The sequence below is a fragment of the Hermetia illucens genome, chromosome 2, assembly GCF_905115235.1.
Source record: "Hermetia illucens chromosome 2, iHerIll2.2.curated.20191125, whole genome shotgun sequence".
Classification (NCBI taxonomy): Eukaryota; Metazoa; Arthropoda; class Insecta; order Diptera; family Stratiomyidae; genus Hermetia; species Hermetia illucens.
The window spans coordinates 72,177,085-72,197,885 of NC_051850.1; the positions used below are offsets into that span (position 1 = coordinate 72,177,085).

At 38.3% G+C, this 20,801-nt stretch overlaps 1 protein-coding gene across 1 annotated transcript in view; it reads left to right on the forward strand.

The window, feature by feature from the left end:
- LOC119650231 (hemocytin) overlaps positions 1-20,801 on the forward strand; it is a 456,315-nt gene that overhangs the window by 80,331 nt on the left and 355,183 nt on the right. The window contains exons 4-5 of the mRNA XM_038052810.1: positions 3,853-4,012; positions 4,065-4,192. Coding sequence (XP_037908738.1) covers positions 3,853-4,012; positions 4,065-4,192 — 288 coding nt within the window. The remainder of the gene's footprint in view (positions 1-3,852; positions 4,013-4,064; positions 4,193-20,801) is intronic.

The window sequence follows — 20,801 nt, forward strand, 5'->3', positions numbered from 1 at the left end:
GCGTACGCCAGTAGGAACTTGAAAAGGAATTGCATAGATATCCACATTGTTGTGAACGAGGATAGATCTGAGCACATTCCTCATAAGAAGTGCGTTAGATACCTGGGTGTGCATCTTGACGCGCGTCTTCAATTTAATGAACACGTTAAAGTCGCGCTAGAAAGCGCTCGCAAGGCATTCATACCTCTTCGAAGACTGTTTTTTGCCCCACATTTTTGCAGGAAGGTTAAGATTATTTGCTATTTTACTTTGGTTAGACCGGTGCTCACCTACGGGTATCGTATCTGGTTTAATTTGAATGCTAGCCAAATGGAGAAAATAAGGATCTTTGAAAGAAAATTTGTGCATGCTTGCAAGGAGCTTAATAGGACTGCATCGTCAAACTACGAGCATAATGTAACTAATGAGGTGGTGTATGCAGCTGCTGCTGTGCCGAGAATCGACACAGTTATCATCACATTTGTTCTAAATTATATAGTGCGATTTGTTTCGCATGGCCAGAACCCTTGGAGTTCGCAGCCGTTCTACCCAAATGATGGGTATTTCGAGAAAACTCTCACGACAGGCTTCATTCCTCCCGAAGCGTTCATGTATCCTGATGGCAATGGTCTAATTCTTGATTCTGCCGGTGATCCGGTTATGTATCATATACATAGGCGGGCCACGGACAGAAGGACAGAATACCCGACGAACTTGACTGTGTGGGCTCCGGAATTCGACTGGAGATGCTCCAGAGCGAGAGCAATTATAAATATATAAATCTTCATTTTATTAGCTTTAAGATAAATAAATTGTATATATTTTTGTATTAGCCTTAAGAATAAATTTAAATTTTAGAACTACTTTTTTTAAGATGTAAAGTGCCGAATTAAGTTAGGCAACTTCTTTTAATTTTTTTGTTCGTCATCATCGTCATCATCAACGGCGCAACAACCGGTATCCGGTCTAGACCTGCCTGAATAAGGAACTCCAGATATCCCTGTTTTGTCCCGAGGTCCACCAATTCGAAATCCCTAGAAGCTGTCTGGCGTCCTGACCTACGCCATCGCTGTATCTTAGGCAGGGTCTGCCTCGTCTTCTTTTTCTACCATAGATATTGCCCTTATAGACATACCGGGCTGGATCATCCTCATCCATACAGCCCACCGTAAGCTAATGAGCCGGATTTTATCCACAACCTGGCGGTCATGGTATCGCTCATAGATTTCGTCATTATGTAGGCAATGGAATCGCCCATCCTCATGTAGGGAGTCAGAAATTGATCAGTGGATTCTTCTTTCGAACGCGGCCAAGAGTTCGCAACTTTTCTTGCTGAGAACCCAAGTCTCCGAGGAATAAACTCAAGTCTCCTGGCAAGGATGATAGCATTTCACCTAGAGTTTCTTCTAAGTTCCTACTTTCTTCCACGCTGAGTGCCCCGGGACTTCATCGCAAGTTAAACTATCAGGGGAGGGGTCTAATTTAAACCTATACAGGTATTGATGTTATCCTACATCGCCAATAAGAAACTGGATGAGATTATAATTGATCTCCCCATGTTTTCTCTCCAGTCACTTCCTGATATTAGGGATCAACCTGTGGGTTTGTGTGTTCTGACTTACTACATCGCTGTCCCCTTCTGTTCATGGATCTCTTGGCTTGAAGTTGTATGTGTTCACTATTTTGTCTGCCAGGATGCAAATCAGCATTATTCTCGAGATGACGAACGCCGCATCATCTGAGACGGGGCTATTTGTCGATAGGCCACACTCAGTTTATGCGCGCTAGATAAGATATGTAGCGTTGATTAATCCTTAAGTCGTGGGGTCCAAATGGACCCCGCCGTACACATGTTTGCTCTCAGATTTATATTTTTTAACTTATGGAACATATGGGAACTATGAAATCCCACACATACAGTGAGTGACATAAATTTACGTGGAGTTTAAAAGGGGGCTCCTCATACATGTAAAAGGGGGATTCAAAAGGCCTTTAAATAAGTTCCATTGCGATATTTGCTTAAGTAAACTTAATAATAGTACATTTCCAACTTAAGAAGTTGACCGGAAAACCTCCCTGAAGTTCATCCTAGGTTTATGCAATAAGATGCTGATGCCATTCGAATGAAATATTAAAGTCCTGTATATGAAAAAGCTACTTCTCCCCAGCCCGTTTGCCATGTGCGTGCCCCTAATGCGAAGTGTAATTTGTAGAGTAAATTATTTGTGTAAATAGTTCCTGAAAAATGGTACACAATTAAATTTTAAATTATACCGCAAGTACATCTGCAGCGCACTCAAAGTTTTTCACATAGGGAAACACAAAACCTTTTATACCTGAAGCGTCCAGATTCCGGTTTCCCAAATTGTTTTAATTTGAATTTATAATTATTATTTTTTTTCGGTTAATTTTATTAATTAAATGGCAACGCAGTATACGTATTTCTGGAAGATAAGTTTGATTTAAAGAGCGATAATGTCCTCGATAGAAGGGAGATTATGTGACGATGAATGAGAAGTGGAGAATCTTAGATGATCAGAAGACGCTGTAGTTATCCATGTGGATAACTTTTACCATAAAATTAGCTCTAGGGAAAAGGGAAACAACAAGGCGCAGTCGGTTTACAGTATTTTTGAGGCAAGATTCGATGCAAATGGTTAGTTTTCTGAAAAGCTTTTAATTTAGAAAAGCCTATGAAATAAATACTGATACGTTAGCGAATCCGGAATATTCCGTTAGACGGGGGAGGCGAGTACAATGGGCCAACACGGCCTGAGTGCTCAGAAGCTGTAGCTTCTCCCCCACCATACACAAACACACACACACAACTATGAAATGTAATCATCAATATTAATATATACATAGATATGCTGACACCATTTGTCCACGAAAAACATTTTAAATGATCGCTAATTTTTTACGAATTTTAAAATAGAATAGAAAACTTTCCAGAGCATTCAAAACATGTGGAAACCTTCACAGCAGTGAAAATTTGAGTGTACGCATCATGGAAAAATTTGAACGCAGAAGGCATTACTATCTATGTGACAGGAAAAATACCAAAACCAATCTCAACAATGTTGACAATGTTGCAAATATGCTTGTAAAAGTCATCTAGTAAAGACGGTAGCGTGTTGTAAATGTCAAATTTAACTATATGTACGAATATTCTAATTAAACCTAAAACGTTGTTTGTTTTTGTTTTCTCGCTACTTTTTCATTACTAATTTTCTGAACCACACACTTAAACAAGTCGGAAGCTAGACGTTTCAAGTATGAAAGGTTGAATTTGACCAGAGTTCGATATTGGGAGTATTTTGAGGTCTGAACACTGTTTCAGATTTTTCGATTGGGTAGTTTTTGAGAATGGGTCCATCGGAGAAATCAGCACTTTCAACCCCTCGCACTCCACGCCTTTTTAAAAGATGTCACAGCTTCGGCTTCGAAAAGTACTAATCGACACCTTCCATTTGATACCCAAACTGACTATATTTCCTGAAAAAAATTTTGGAGTAAATCTCGTTGACAGACAAACATTGAATCGATTTTAATAAGATTAAAAATCGATTGTGAAAACTTTCTAATGTGATTTCCCCTAATGTGGAAATACAAATTATAAGACTTTTTAAATTACCTGCAGCATTAATATAATAAGAAATATTAAGGAATCTGAACGCGTGGTTTTCATACCACTCATTGCGATTTTCTCTGGGGAGCAAAAAGTTAGTACAAATTAGACGAGAATACGAATAATCGGGATTCCATTGTATTATTGTATCATATTATTTCTTCTTTTATTCCATTTTGTCATCATTACTTGACTCCTTTTTTGGCTTAGGATTAAAGAAAGAAAAATAATTTTGTATCCTTTAGCGATATGTGGACCACCGTGTGAAAATAATGGAATTTGTATTGCCCCTGGTGAATGTCGATGTCCGGAAAATTATTTTGGGCCACGTTGTGAAATTCGCAAGAAACTTTGTCTTACTAGACCTCCGGTTCCCAAAAATTCGAGAATAGTCTGCAATGCAGCGTAAGTACCATTTAAATCAATTGAAGACATTTTATCGTTTATTTTGTTGTAGTTCTTGCTCGGTAACGTGTGCGAGGGGATTTTTCTTTCCGGATGGAAGCACGATAACAAACCTCAAATGTGTAGAAGGCCAGTGGATTCCTACTAGACAAGATTTTAATAAAGTTCCAGATTGCCAGCGTAAGTATTGAAACATTAATATTGCGGTTCGTTTACCCAGTGATTTCCTATTCGTTGAAAAGTTTGTTTTCTTGCTTGATCTTCTAATGTAAAAGTTTACACTGCAGAGCTTTGCATAACAAATGCTTGAACAGAGATCCGTTGATTAGCGAATTACACAGTTGCCTTCAGAATCCATTATCTGCAATGCTATAAACAATAGTATGCTACTTTTTTAGTCTCTCTGATTTTCCAAAATTGATAGCATCCGAAAATAAAAGAATGCACGGTGACTAAGTTGCATTAAATATCAAATTTTCGATCCCGTTATCTAGGGTTGAAATCCTGGTCCTCTGCTGTAAACCTATCGTTTACATAGCATAAGACGCGATCTCGTCAAAAATCAAAAAATGGGAAAATTAGGAATCATATATACATAGACATGTACATGAACATGGTGGTATCACATTATTAGATCAATATCAAGTAGATCAAATACGTATAAATTTTACTGCAATTATTGGCTAATAATTCTAAGGTTGCTATATTCGTTAGGAAAATATTGCTTCCTCGGACAAATATGAGTCTGTAGTCAAAGGTTTCTTGGTTCAAAGTTAATGAGGTCATCCCGTGTGTCGGATCTGCGGAATCTAAATTTTTTTTTGGCATCAATTGCATCTAGATGTAGTGTAGAATATAAATACGTTCCGAAATTATAGTGTTAAACACGTGATAAGCCAGTCAGATTTATGTCAATCGCTGTAATAAAGCTCGTATTCATCGATCCGAATGATGTTGGTCTTCGCTAAATGGGCAAGAATTGAAGCCAAGGCTGTACATGGGTTTCTTCAAGAAACCTAAGGTCTAAAGATTAGGTATAGCAAATTAATGGCCAGTTAAGGTTTTATGACTATAAATCGCATTCTACTTTTTACTTCTTTTACTACTTTTACTTTACTACCTTTACTTTTTACTACTTTCTCGAAACTGCATGTTGAAAATCGGCTGCCACCATAGCCCAAAATCTATCCAATGAAATTCTTTGAAATTTTTACGACTTATTCAGAACGTATTTCTACGGTCCATAAACTAGGATAATTGCGATTCATTCGATGCATTCATTGAAGAAGCCGTGGAAAAACACCAAAATTCATAAAAAAAAGTTTAACACGGCACCAAAAATTTAGCTTTCAATATTTTTTAATAATCCTAGTTTGCGGACTATTTACATTCTTTCTTTAAGATGATCGCAGCGCCCTCTAGCGTGGCAGCAGAGAAACACCTATTTTTAGAGATGGGAGTATAAATTGCTCTGTATTTCAATAAAGAACCACGCGATCGGGCGGGAAAAATTGCTATGCACGCTCAAGATATTAATAAATCTATGGTGAAAAATTTGTATTTGGATCTTTATCCAGTTCTTCATAACAAATTTCTAAAAAAAGCCAAGAAAAACGGCCTTCACACGGGATGACTCCCTTAATCTTGTACATAGTACCGTCGCTGTATCTAAAGCTCAACCCGGGCCCAGTTCCTCGCGTCCGGATAATTCTTATTGCACAAGCGCAACCATGGCAGCGCTTACAAAACGTCAAACTCACCAATTTACTCTTTGTCCAACCACAAACCTGCACATCATTGGTTCTGTCTTAAACTGACGGAGTAACTCTAAACATGACCATTGAATGCCTTCCCTTATGGTAACTGATGACCATATCTTTACACCCTCGCCCTGCATATATAGAAGGCTTAGATAAATTCTAAATAAACTTTCCAGAATTTCGCTACCTACATACCGAATTTCTCTCCTCGAGAAACAATCCTTCGTTTCGGAAGGTACTCTAATAATAATAATCCAACTGGATCAGGGTCTTGAATTATGTTAGAGAACTCCATTCACTACAGGATTACAGTACCCTCTAGGAGGCAATGTGGTCAACATTGCGTTCGACCGAGATTATTACCCTGATTCGACTCAGGTACCCATTCACACGATAATCACGATACAAATTCCACTGCCACCAGTAAGATTTGAACCGCGGCATATTCACACATACTCTGATTGCTGTTAAGTACCCCTTCCTTGATGCACATTACCCTTCATCTAAATTGATGCTCATCACCCAAATTTTGACTTTGCTGCACAAACTTTTCGATCCAAATTCTATTTGAGTGAATGCCTGACAAATTCAAGTTCCGAAAGGCCAATTTCTATAGTTTCATCATAATAGTCCAAAAAAATGTGGAACTCCTCTAGTCAACACTAAGCCCACTTCCAGTTTCTGTGGAAGCTTAGCCATGCTTCCTTCTTTCTTAACGCAGCGTTCGTGATCATACCGTTCCAACTTCTTCCGCTTTCACAGTTGGCCTAGCATTGCCGAAATCATCAAGTTCATCACCTTCCAATCCTCCTGGTATGGACGTATTCTCCGGACGAATTTTCCGGTGACAGTATTTTACCTGTGTCCTTCCTTTCTTCCACGAATCTTGGGCATTGGAAGAATACATGCGCTGAGTCCTCCCCCAGTACGGTTTGGACAAACAGATGACTTCTAAAGGAGCCAGATTCAATTCCCATAGTCGCCGTCCGCGCAAAGCAGTTTTCAATTATTCATTTTTCAAAAGAAATTAACGTTTTTAATCTGCCAATAAAACAGCGATCATTTTAATAATAATGTGTTGTCTAATTTAAGCCTGTGCAAGAGCTGACGTTATCGTCCATGACTCGTGAGAAACTGGGAGACATTACAATTGATGACCCCACGCTGTCTCCAACAACCCCTCGATGGGAAGAATCAATCTGAACGTCCAATTACCTTATTTTTGGCGCTTCTATCGCTATCGCGGTCTACTTATTGATCTCTACCTTTCGGCTTTTCTCACCTGCGATGAAAACAGGATTGACTTCTCGCTATAGATATTCACCATCTCGCCTGCCAAAATGTCAACAGACATCATTGCAAAGATGATGAATGTCGCGCCATCTAAGACGGTGCCTTAGATTGGTTTTTCTCCCGTACGCAGTTTAGGTGCATTACGTAAAATTGCATTCAACAATATGAAACTCACCACCCTAGTTACGAGCAGCCCGTAAATAACCGCGTCATACCAGGGAATCGGTTCGTGCAAGTAGCTAGCGACACAGGCAGCGAGATAGGTAGGAGCACCAAGCGTCGTCAGAGATTTCCAAATCAGACTTCAATTGGCCGCATTGATCACATTCTTCACATCTACGGTCACCATCACGAAAAATATTGCCGGTTCTACTTTCCGTGAATTGAATTTTCGGCCAAGTCAGTAACCAATTTCATTACTTTCGTTGTTCTGGCTGCAGTGTGTGATCTATTCACGGCCATTTCTGGTTTCCGGTCACATGGCGGATGCAAGGGATTTATTTAAAGTAATATACGGCCATCTGAGTACCATCAATAAGATATTCTCCTCTATCTCGATGGAAAAACTTTTGAAATATGGACACCAATTACGCCATCTATTCATCGACTTTAAAGTGGCCTATGATAGCATAGCCAGCGTAAAACTACACACGGCCATGAGGGAATTCGGTATCCTGACGAAATTGGTAAGACTGACTAGGCTGATCCTGACCAATGTGCGATGCCAGATAAAAGCAGCAGGATCACCCTCAAGACCATTCGACATCAACAACGGTCTACGACAAGGGGATGCCCTATTGTGCGTCCTCTTTAACCTGGCCCTCAAGAAAGTGATCCGTGATGCTGAGGTAAATACAAGTGATACGATCCTCTTTAAGTCAACCCAACTACTGGCCTATGCTGACGATATCGACATCATGGGAAAAACCACCCGAGACGTACAAACTGCCTTCATCCAGATCGAGCAGGCGATGCGAGATCTTGGGCTGCATATCAATGAAGACAGGACAAAGTATATGATCGCAACTTCAGCACCGAAAACTAACCAACCAACAACATCAAACTGCACTAGTCAAACGGGAAGAATAAAGATAGGAGAATACAACTTTGAGATCGTTGATAATTTCTCCTATCTAGTGTCGAAAATCCGATAACAGCTGCGATGATGAAATCCGCACACGGTTGTTGTCAGCCAACAGAGCCGATTTCAACTTACAAGAACTGTCCCTTACATGAGGATGAACGATTGCATAGCTTACACAATGACGAAATCTATTAGCGATACCATGACCGTCAGGCGTGGGCGGGTCACTTAACCCATATGAATGAGGATGATCCCACCCGGAAAGTCTATAAGGGCAATATCTGTAGTAGAAAAAGAAGATGAGGCAGACACTGCCTAAGATAGAGCGATGGCGTAGGTCAGCACGCCAGATAGCCAGATATCGAATTGGTGGACGTAAACGCAAAACCGGTGTCCATCATAGGATAACCACATGCAAGTTCTTTCATGATGCGGTATATATTTCTGAAATCATTGCGTTTTGCGGCATCATCCGCATCAAGTTCCCTACGCACACTACGTAGAAATTCTCGGGATTTTATTCGGAATAACATTCACGCCTGCTATAGCCCGCATCAGTCAACAGCACCTCCAGCTCCTTCCGTTCACCGATCATCATCATCATCAACGGCGCAACAACCGGTATCCGGTCTAGGCCTGCCTTAATAAGGAACTCCAGACATCCCGGTTTTGCGCCGAGGTCCACCAATTCGATATCCCTAGAAGCTGTCTGGCGTCCTGACCTACACCATCGCTCCATTTTAGGCAGGGTCTACCATAGATATTGCCCTTATAGACTTTCCGGGTGGGATCATCCTCATCCATACGGATTAAGTGACCCGCCCACCGTAACCTATTCAGCCGGATTTTATCCACAACCGGACGGTCATGGTATCGTTCACCGATCCCTTTCCATAATTCCGCAATCAGCCAGATGTTACGACGTCCCTTCGAGACGTGACTGACGCCCTGCGTAGCAGAAGCGTTGTTGATGCCTTTTCAGTCATCGATAATCTCCGACGGGTTACTTAAGGTGTCTGTCATCCGATCTGCAGATAGCTTTCCCACTGTAGGACGGCAGATGTTGAACTTGCAACCCTGTAAGAAGTAGGGATGATAAACGACTATCAGATCCCTTATGAGGCAGATATCGACGCCTCTCTTGTTACGCAAATCCTCTTAGAGTGTGTCTCCTGAACTGCGTCTCCCAAGCAAAATGCTTGTAATTGCTCGTAAAAAGCAAGTTGGAATGTGTATATGTGCTAAAAATGCAAAAGAGTAATTTATATATTGTATTTCCAAACTCCGAGCCATATGTACATATTAAAGACATTATTATATTTCTCCTAAACAAACACACATAGCCGATTACCGCTTTCTGTTGTGCACAGTATATGCATGTATATTGATTGTATGCGTCTGAATATTCACTCAGCGCACGAAAGCATACTTATATGTAAGTACATAAATTGTATAAGGCTACATCATACACTTTTCAAATTTTGAAATTCATTTAATTTAAATATCATGTTAATTTAATAATGTCATTTCTGGTTGAAAAATATCAGGAGTCTACTGCAGCTATAAACATTCAATTATAACATCCTTGTGTTATTCCTTGTGATTCTTTGTTATTTAACACATTAAAAGGCATATTTAGTTTGTTGTAAAACTTTGTGTTGCATCAGAGGTGAAAATTCCGATCAAGTCAACAAACTTTTCAGTAAATATTTGCATATTAAAAATGCTTTTTTTTTATCACAGTTTTGAGGAAAGGCAAAAAAAGAAGGTTTTCATTGTAAATATATTAACGGTAAAACTGTAGTACCTTTGTTGTGAAGGATAAATGCCAAGCGGAAAGCTTTTGTCTTCCTCGGAGAAAACTGACATTCGTACATATAGCGACGCAGGGTTCTCCACTAAAAACAAATTGAAGGAAAAATTGCATGGGTTTAACCATGGGTTTCTGAAATTAGGCGATTTGCATGGGAAAACTGCTCATTTTGATTATTATAAAAAACTGACACCCTAACCAGATAATTACTGCAGTATTCAAAAATAAACTCTTTTCTAGTCAACATATGTCAAAACTAAAGCTAAGTCACAAGCCGTCGAGTAAAATAGAAAATGAGAATTTAATCTGCAAGAAAAAGAAACATGTCGAAAATTTTGTGTTCATCTTATGTAATAAACTTCAACTCAAATTTTTCTATCCGCTAACAAATCCAACATAATCCTTCATATTTTTACAAACTACAAGTCATACGTACAAATTACAGCCATAAATTTTATCCTCACCCTAAACAAACAAATTGCCTATTTCCGAATACTATACATATATATGCACGTATATAAATTGATCGTACCCGTATTTCCGATTTACTTCGTGCACATGTAGTTCTACCTTATTGGGTAAAGCCACACATCACTTTGAGCGTCTTTATTCGGAATACCGGACAGAACTAGATATTCTGCTTCAGTGAGTGATGATGTTTAAATACCAGAAAATTTCTCGTCTAGTGAAAATTCTTCCGTTTCACTAACTTCAGACATGTTAGCCACTACATGACACTTTGGAGAGCTTAATAAAATTGCAAATTACATCAAATCCACTGAAGACAAAAATACACTCATTACTTGAAGACGGGACATAAAAATCTTCTTTTTATTTTCTTAAACTGACATTTCTCAACTTATAATATTAATAATAATCGTTGGCGCAACAATCCATGTTGGATCAGGGCCTTGAAGTGTGTTAGAGCACTTCATTCAAGACCGTAACGGTACACTAGGAGGCAATGTGGTCAGCATTGCGCTCGCCCGAGATTATTACCCTGATTTGACTCAGGTACTCATTCACAGCTGAGTCGACTGGTATCCGACGTCAAATCACGATACAAATTCCACTGCCACCAGTGAGATTTGAACCGCGACCTTCCGTACGACAGCCTTGCGCTCTAACCACTCAGCTATCCGGACACACTTGTCAATATTCATATTTACAATTCAAAAATTAAAATTGATGGTGGCCACCGTCAATCGTAAAAAAACATTTGAAATAAATTTCGAATATTGTTAACCCCGCTGCGCCACACACAAAAGCACACATATGTACATATATAGTACATATATTAAATACGGCTGGTTTAATGTACAAATATATCTATCTGAATTAGACACTACCCGCAAACTTCATTAGCATACATACGCCATACATGTCTGTTTGGAGTAATTGATATTCATATACAAATGACTAAAAAACTAAAACAAAACAATTCTTTGCGACCCCATTCATAAGTACTCATTTGGATGTGGTATTGATGAATTGATATGTGATGATGACGTCATACAGGTTGCAGAGTGCATGAAATTCACAAAAAAAAGGGCAAAGTTTCACACCCTATAACTTAGTTAATAATAGTTTGATTTTCTTCAAACTTGACCAACTTATGTGTAACTTCGTTACACCCATGCCAAATTTTATAATTCTGAAATGAACATAAGGGGGGTTGCCGGGTGAATTTCTAAAATGTGGAAATATACTGTTATTAACTTTTTTTGTGCAGATATCGGAACCCGATATATTTTGAGATTTCGTAGAGATACACCACTGTCATTTTTTTCAGATTTTTCTGTTGGATAGGTTCTGAGAACGAGACCTGTTTCACTTTTTGGGGGTTTGAGCCCTCACTACCCTATGTTTCACCCAATATCAAATACGGAACCGGTTTCAAAAGTACTAATTGAGCCCTGTTTTGGTACCCCACATGGCCACATTTTATGAAAACAAATTTTGCACCCTCCATTCACATGTATGGGGAAACCCCCCCTTAAACTTAACATAAAATGGCGCCACTTGCCGCGTGTAAAGGGAAAAACAAATTACATACTCTAGTCGGCTGTGACAGACAGGCAGACAGAGACATAGACGGACAGATCGGCAGACAGAGATCGACTCGATTCAATTAAAATAAGAAAGGATACAAATTTAATGACCTGGATGCAGCCCAGATGTTAACTCCACACAGAATTTGTAGGAAAATTTTATATGTCCTGTATATGCAAATCGGGAGCTAAATGCACAATAAAAGAGGTATGGGATCTTATATCGCAAGGCGAAATTACAATATTTATTTTATTCACTGCATGCCCACATATTTGAAGTAACCTTTATTATTTTTAACGAAAAGTGTGCACTTTTTAAGGTTTTATGTAAAACAAAACCTTATTAAAATCGGTTTACTGTCTGTCAGTCTGTCCGCACATTTTTTTCGGAGACTGTGGAAGGGGTTGACACCGAATTTGGTGGAAACTGTGGACGCTCATGTCCAGTTAGTTACATCCTTTTGCGTCGAACTTAAGGGGGGTCCCCATACATGCAAAACGGGGTGTCATTTTCTTTTTTACCAAATGTAGTCATGTTGCATTAAATGAAAAGTTTCAGTTAGTGCTTACCGAAGCTGATCTCACTTTTGACATTTGTTGGAAAGGCGGGGAGTACGGGAGGTCGAAACTGCGCAACCGAAAAATTTGAAAAAAAAAAGAAGCTACCACTATATGGTGGCTAGGCTTGGAAATACATTCTACACCGATATCCCTTCAAATGAAGTTAATAAGAGTATATTACTATAATTTTCCATAATTGGTTGCGGAATCCCCCTTAGGTCCATTCCAGCACCACGAAGCAGCAATGTAGGCTATAATATAGAGCTTGATCCTACCAAGTTTGGTAAAAGTCGCACTATTACTAACAAAGTTATAATAAGTCAAAGTTGTCACTTCTTTGGAAATACAAGATTTTGAATATCAATATCACCCGAAAGTGGATATTCTCATATAATATATGCATATATTACGTGTTACGTACTAATGGGACAAATTTACACTCCAATGTTTTTAAAAAGGAAATACACAAAACCTTTCATACCTGAAGCGTCCAGCTTCCGGGTTCCCGACTTGTTTTCTTCTTTTCATAAAATTATTGCTTTTGAATTAATTTTTTTATTTCACCTTATTTTCACCATATTTTTGAGTTTCATACATTCTACTTTTAAAATAGTCTTACACCATAAGAACCACGATACACAACGTCTATAAGAAATTTATAAATTAAATAAACACAATCCAAGATTCGTATAATCTAATCAAAAGATTTCCTTAGTTACACACTACCCGCAAATTTCATTAGATATACATACTATACATATGTCTGCCTCTGCCCACACAGGCGACGAGTAGAGCAGGATGGAGCGCACCACTCCGGCTAGCACCAACCTCCGGCAATGATAATATTGATATCTAAAAACCTAACTAAACAAGTCGGAATACCAGAAGCTGGTGCTTCCGGTATAAAAGTCATGTGTTCATCTTTGTGAAAAACTTCCTACGTAAATGATTCTCCAGTGCAGGAAGTATCGAAGGTTGTATTTTGGGTGAACTTCTCTTTTTCCAATTTGTGAGCCTCTGGATTCAATTCAACTTTGAATAAGGGTTGCGGTACTCTATTTCAATTCATTATTACATTGACTGCTTTTATTGGATATGCCCTTTCAGTAAGTTCCTCTTTTATTTCATTAAGAATCAACTTCCGGGTGAGCGTCCTCGCTGCTCTCTAGCTGATATGTAATACAGGGTGCGGCAGTGTAACTTCCGTTTTTAAAATGCGCGCCACTCAGTTAGTTGATGTCATAGCGGAGCGCTAGTGGTCTCGTTCAAGAGGGGATACAGTAAAGTTTTGTCCCGACATGGTTCAGTCGCCATCATGCGTTAGAATAGTGAGGAGTGTGCCTTTGCCGTTGAGGTTTACTTTTCAAGCGGATGTTCGGTTATTGCAACACAGTGTGCATTTCGGAATCGCTTTAATTTAGCCCCGTTGGCTCCCGTCCCAGACCGCAAATCAATTGTTACATGGGTAACTACATTCAGACAAACTGCAAGTGTGACAAAAGGAAGAACTGGAGTCCCTCGGCCCGTTAGATCACCTGAGAACATTGAAGCAGTGAGAGCGTCAATGTTGCGATCGCCACGGCGTTCTGCGCGCAAACACGCATCTGCCCTTGGACTATCCAATCGTTTTGTGAGAAGAATTCTTCGTGATGATCTTCATTTTCATCCCTATAAGATGGCGATAGTGCGGGAACTTTCAGAACGTGACTTCAATTCTCGGATGAACGCGTGTGATCTTCTTCTTGATGTAGTTCCCGAGGGTGCTATTGTTTTTTTTAGCGATGAAGCCCATTTTCATTTGTGTGGGTCGGTTAACAAACAAAACATGCGCTACTGGGCTGATACCAACCCTCGACAATTGCATCAAAAGCCTTTGGATTCACCCAAAGTCACAGTGTGGTGTGCAATTTCCTCCGCTGGAATTATTGGTCCCTGGTTTTTTGAGGAAAATGAGGTTACAGTGACAGTGAATTCGGACCGATATGTAAACGTGACACTTGGTTCCAACAAGACGGTGCAACAGCACACACTTCAAGAGCATCGATGGCTGTTTTGAGGGAACACTTTTCAGAGCGCCTTATCTCAATTAGAGGCGATTTGGAATGGCCGGCACGCTTTCCCGATCTGTCCCCTTGTGATTTTTTTCTATGGGGTGTTTTGAAATCCCGTGTTTATGTGACCTGTCCAAGAACCCTACAAGATTTGAAGACCAACATCCAAGAAGAAATTGCCAACATAACACCTGCTATGCTAACAAGAGTCATGACAAACGCCAGAAATCGGTTTACGCAATGTATGGAGAATGGAGGACCTCACCTAACAGATTTGATCTTCAAAACAATGTAAATAAAAACTTTAGACATGCACCTATATTATAAAAAATAAATAAATATTTTCCGATGCATACAATAGTTTTTATTGAGTTTTGCTAAAAGGAAGTTATGCTGCCGCACCCTGTATTATCGTTTTTCTGTAGGGAAATTTTTAGTTACCTTTCTAAATTCATCCTCCGAATAGATTTGTAATTTCGTCTCGTTGATCTCTGGCTTTTTAATGGAAACAATGAGGAACTTTTTTCCCTAAGTGCTACTAGAAGTTTGTCCAGCAAACTATTGCTGCCCTTCTCACGAAGGGAAATCGGAAGGGGTTTAGCTTTGGTCTTTGGTTTTTAGCTCTTTATCAGCTTTTGGTGTCAAAAGTTGGAATCGATTTTCACTGAATGTGCTATCATCCACGTGAGTTTCGCAACTTTCTTTGCCTTGCTGGTAATGTTTGAGGATTTTCGACTGCGGCATATTTTGATAATGGTAACGTAGCCATCGATCCTAGTTTCTTTCGCAGTAGCCTTTACTGGCGAAGAAGTAGATACTTCTGTCGCTTCATTCTTGATATTTAACTCATTTAGTTTGTTTCTTGTTCGCTTTGGTGTCAAACTCTTTTGAGTTATTAGCCTTTCCACAATTCATCCTGCGTAGACTGAACGTTTAATTGCTTTACAAGCCCGGTTGGGCAGGGACTTCTTCTTTCTTCTTCTTTCTTTTGGCAGTTACCATTCTAGTTCACTTGTTTTTTTGTATTTTTGAATAACAGTTACTTTTAGGAAAAAATAATGCTGGTATGGATTGTGAATTGGACTCGCTACTAACTGCCTCCAAATGGCAATGCTTCCACGAAGCTAGGGAAGATTCTACTTTACTGTTTGAAAGCGATGTATATCACTCTCACCAGTCTACTTTCAAAGGGGACCTTTCTACTTCTAATTTGTTGCTTTCCTTTTATAAGTAATGCATTACTCTAGGTATTCCCTTGTTAGTTGTCCCTTTTTAACAAAAATCATCATCATCAACGACGCAACAACCGGTATCCGGTCTAAGCCTGCTTTGATAAGGAACTCCCCGGTTTTGCGAGGTCCACCAATTTGATATCCCTAAAATCTGTTTGGCGTCCTGTCCTGACCTACACCATCTGGATCTGCCTCGTCTACTTTTTTACCATATATCTTGCCCTTATAGACTTTCCGGGCTGGATCATCCTCATCTATACGGATTAAGTGAACTCTGTTGAGCCGGATTTTATCCACAACCAGACGGTCGTGGTATCGCTCATAAATTGCGTCGTTATGTAGACAACGGAATCGTCCATCCTCATATAAGGAGCCAAAAATTCTTCTGAGGATTCTTTTCTCGAACGCGGCCAAGAGTTCGCAGTTTTTTTTGCTAGGAACCCAAGTCTCCGAGGAATACATGATGGGCCGGCAAGATCATTATATTGTATAGTAAGATGTTTGACCCTATGGTCAGACGTTTCGACCGAAACAGTTTTTGTAAACTGAAATAGGCTCTGTTGGCAGCCAATAACCCTGCGCATATTTCATCGTCGTTGCTGTTATCGGTTGTGAATTTCGACTCTAGATCTAGTCTCCTATCTGCATTGTTTTCGTTTGACCAATGCGATTCGATGTTGTCCGCTCTTTTGGTTTTGGTTTTGGCGCGCAAGTTATGTCTCCTACGTTGAGTGTAAGAGAAGTTTTCGGGTAAATTTCTAAAATATGGTAATATTCCATTATTATTCCATGATATTGAAGTGGGATGAATTTTGAGGCCTAGATTTAGCATAGATTCACCATTTTGATTTTTTTTTTCGAGTAAATCGAGTATGTTTGACAAACAGACATTGAATCGATTTGAATAAGGTTTTATTTCACACAAAACCTTAAGAAAGAAGTAGAGGAGTTTCACCGTATTGAAACAGAGTTCAAACTGTTTCTACATTCCTGAACGATTTTTGAAGTAATCACTATTCAAGGTCCTCAGTGCAGTTGGACCATCGGTACAGGGCGCAGTGCGCGGCCCTTCAACCGCTCCTCAATCATCTAGGGTGTCATCGGTATGATGGCATACACTTCAGCCTGAAAGACCGTTGCATATTGTCCCAAGGAAAAAACCCACTCCATTCGAGAAGTAGACTCCTTTTTAAGCCATGGGAGATTTGTATTTGCGTCACCGAGCAATGAAAAAATAAGAAGAACTTCCACGTTCACAAATATTAAAACACTTGTACTAAGATACAAGAAAATTTATTAATTCACTATTTACAAATTAACATAATGACGGCTAGATAACAAGAATCGGAATACTCTAGGAGAGCTATGCATACTTGCCTTATATTCAAAATTAATGCTAATGCAATGTCTGCACCTTAGCCAGGTGTAGTATTGCATTCTGACCTTTGTACGTCTGCTACGTTTCCGACACATGCCGGTCTAATTGACTCAGCAAGTTTTTAATATCATATGTATTTGGCGTATACATAACTTCTCCCCCCTCACAATGAGAATTCTCCTGAATTCTGTTTGATTTACAAAAATCTTGATTATCCTGTTTAATTGACAATATCAGTTCATTACTTTTCTTATTTCTTCGAAAAAGGATAATCACTGTAATGCCCATAAAGGTAAGTATGATTATGATGATTGAATCGGAAACATAACTAACGTTTCTATAAAATTTTATCATTTTGATGCGATCCAAATTTTCTATATCTTTCAATGTAATGTTACTAAACTTTATTTTATTTTGAAAAGTATAATTTTTGTCTTCCATGTAAAAAAATTTTTCAATGAATTTAATATTACTGTTACCGAATGTTGTGTTCAATATTTTAATTGAACAATTATTTATAGTTATTAAATAGTTTCCATTTAGTAAGAGTTTTCTATCATCACAGAAATTTTCAATGTTCTGATTTTCCATATTTTTTAATATTATTGTACTATCGTCTATTTTCTTAATTTCCGGTATTTTATTTTCTTTAAGTTCACAATTGTTTTGAGTTATATTATACAGTTATTTATTGGTTTAAGTTCATTTTCGTATTGTATATCATTTGCATAGTGAAATTTTGTTTGGTTAATTTCCACAATCAATTGGTCTTCTAGGCAAATTTCTAAATGGTCTTTTGAAGGTATAGGTGTAATTAATTTAAGGTCTCCAAATTTATAATTGGTAGGAATTTTGATGGCTATTGTAAGTATGTCCTTATTCTGTCTTAAAAGTCCAGTCCGTACGTATTTTAGTCGATAGAAGTCTAGTTTTGTCATTGTTATTTCGGTTTCGGTAAGTAAGCTAGGGTGAATGATGCCATGTCTGGCCAGGGCTATACTGTCCATAATTTGGTTTAGCTTTTCCTTTAACATTTGTAACCTATATAATTGATCAAATCTTAACTGTTGGAGGATAATTCTTTTTTCATTAGCTGAAACTTCCTCGTATGTCCTAGTTATTTGATTCCTATCTGTTTCTATTATATTTTTCAGGTTAGTAATACTATCAGTTATTTGGGAGTTGATTTCTATCTGTTTATTTACACTACTAATTGCAGATTCCTCATTCTTTTCAAGAACTTTGATGTGTTCTGATATTTTTTTCCTATCATCGTCATTCATCGTGCCAAAGAGTCATTTCTCTGCTGACCCGACGATATTGAATAATCCTCTTTTAAATCTATTACTCGGTTCTATTGCTATTAATTTTGCATGGATGTTTTCTAATTCTTTGGTTATTATCAGATCGTTTTTAATGTCTAATTTCTCAATATTATTTTTTATTGCTTCCACTGTCTGTCTGAGTTCCAGTAAACTAATTGTGTGTAGTATTGTTTTAGTATCCTGAATTACTTCAGTTGTTCCCATTTTAATGATAGTATACCCATTGTTATTCGTAATTGGCTGCACCACTAGTGTTGCTAATGTTGGTTGGGTAAATGTTGATAATAATAGTAGACATGTTAATCTATGAAGGATGATTAATGTACGTTAGAATCTATATTAAAAAGTAACCTGAAGGTAGAATATACTAAATATTAGTAATTATGAGTATAGTTTTCGGTCAAGAATTTCTAATATCATTTTCTTCCGAATTCTAGGAATGTCACCTTGTGTAAAATCGGGTTCTTTCCTTCGAGTGATTTGTTCTGCAAAGGTGCAACTGAACACACCACAGTCATACCCATTCGTTTGGTGTGGACCATCTATGATGTTTTCTTTAGTCCATGCTGAGGTATCTAGGGGTTTTCCTAGTTTATCTAATGACTCCTCTTTAAGATAATTTTCCAATAGGTCTAACATTTCTGGGTTTGGTTTTCCAATAGGGTCGTAGTATTTTATTGTCTTTTCCGGAATATTTATTATTGCCATGCACCAATGAACCTGATTTATATGCACTGGAATTACTATGATATCGTAAGCGAATATGTTGATTTTACGGGTCCATCTACGAACGGCTTCGTATCCTGTTTTTTGTAAGCATAATGTGAAGAATGTATTCATCCCATAGATTTTAGGCAAATTTTCTGACTGTGTACTTCGCTCTATCAGGAGATTGATACAAAAGTTTATAATTTGGTTCCTAGTAAAGTGGATAAATCGTTCCTTTTTATATTGAGATTACATTTTGATATGAGGACTTCCTCTTTTGGTCCCTCTCTTACGGTGTTCTCCGCATTTGATAGTTGTTCATCTGGAATCGAGCTTTCACTGCTGTCGATATGATCGGCTAATATACACTTCCTTTTTATATTTGTTGGGTGTATCTGTTTTAATTTGGCTTTTCTGAATTTGGGTTGTTCTTTGTGTCTAACTGCTTTATAATTTTTGATAAAACCTGTGGTTCTGGTTTCTGTGTAGTCTTCCCAATCTTTATTTAGTTTCTCCAAATATTTATCTTTTGTTTTTTCTAAATTCTCCCTGATCTTATTAAAATCAACTCTACGATTTTGTACGTCGTTTGGGGTGCATTTGATCGTTGAATGATAACGGTCATTGTAATTCCTAATGGCTTTTTGTATTATCTGTTTGAGGTTCTTGCTGTCTTTACTCAGGAGTATTGTTCTAAACTTTTCGGCTATCGTATTGTGAAAACGTTCCACATCTGCATTTCCAGTGTGGCTATTTGGTCTTGTTATGTGTATAACAACTTCTTCTGCTTTTAGGAATTCCTTTACATGAATTGTGTTAAATTCGTTTCCACCGATTATTTTCATAGGTTTCCCTATTTTAGTGAAGTGTTCTTCCAGAACTTCTATGATGGTAATGTGAGTTTTGTCGGGTAAGTAATACGCTGACCCGAATTTCGAAAATATGTCTATGGTAGTGAGAAAATCGTTTTTCATAATAGTGAAAATGTCAATGTTAATGATTTGGTTTATTCCTTCTGGTGTTTCAGATTTCTCAAATTTAAGTTTGATAGGATTCCTATTATATTTTACCATTTGACAAACTTCACATTGGCTGATCACGATTTGTATACTCGTAAGTTCCATAAGTTTTGGGTAGTAGATTTTATTTTTGACATTGTTGAATGTTTCCTGAATGCCTGAATGTAAACTTTCTTTTACGTGATATAAAGCCAGTTGTTTTACCGCTTCAACTTCCGTTTTTATGTCCTGTGCTCTATATGAGCATCTTACAAATTTCACTTGCTTATCATTGGAATACATCTGTCTTATCTTCTGCTGCACAATGTTATATTTGTGATCTTCCAATTCAGTGTAGATACCAATCATTCCCTTTTTAAGGTTTTGTGTGAAACAAAACCTTATTAGAATCGATTCGATGTCTGTCTGTCCGTCTGTCTGTCTGTCTGTCTATCTCTCTGTCTGTCTGTCTGTCTGTCACAGCCGATTTATTCGGAAACGGCTGAACCGATTGTCACGAAAATTAGTAGGAGTG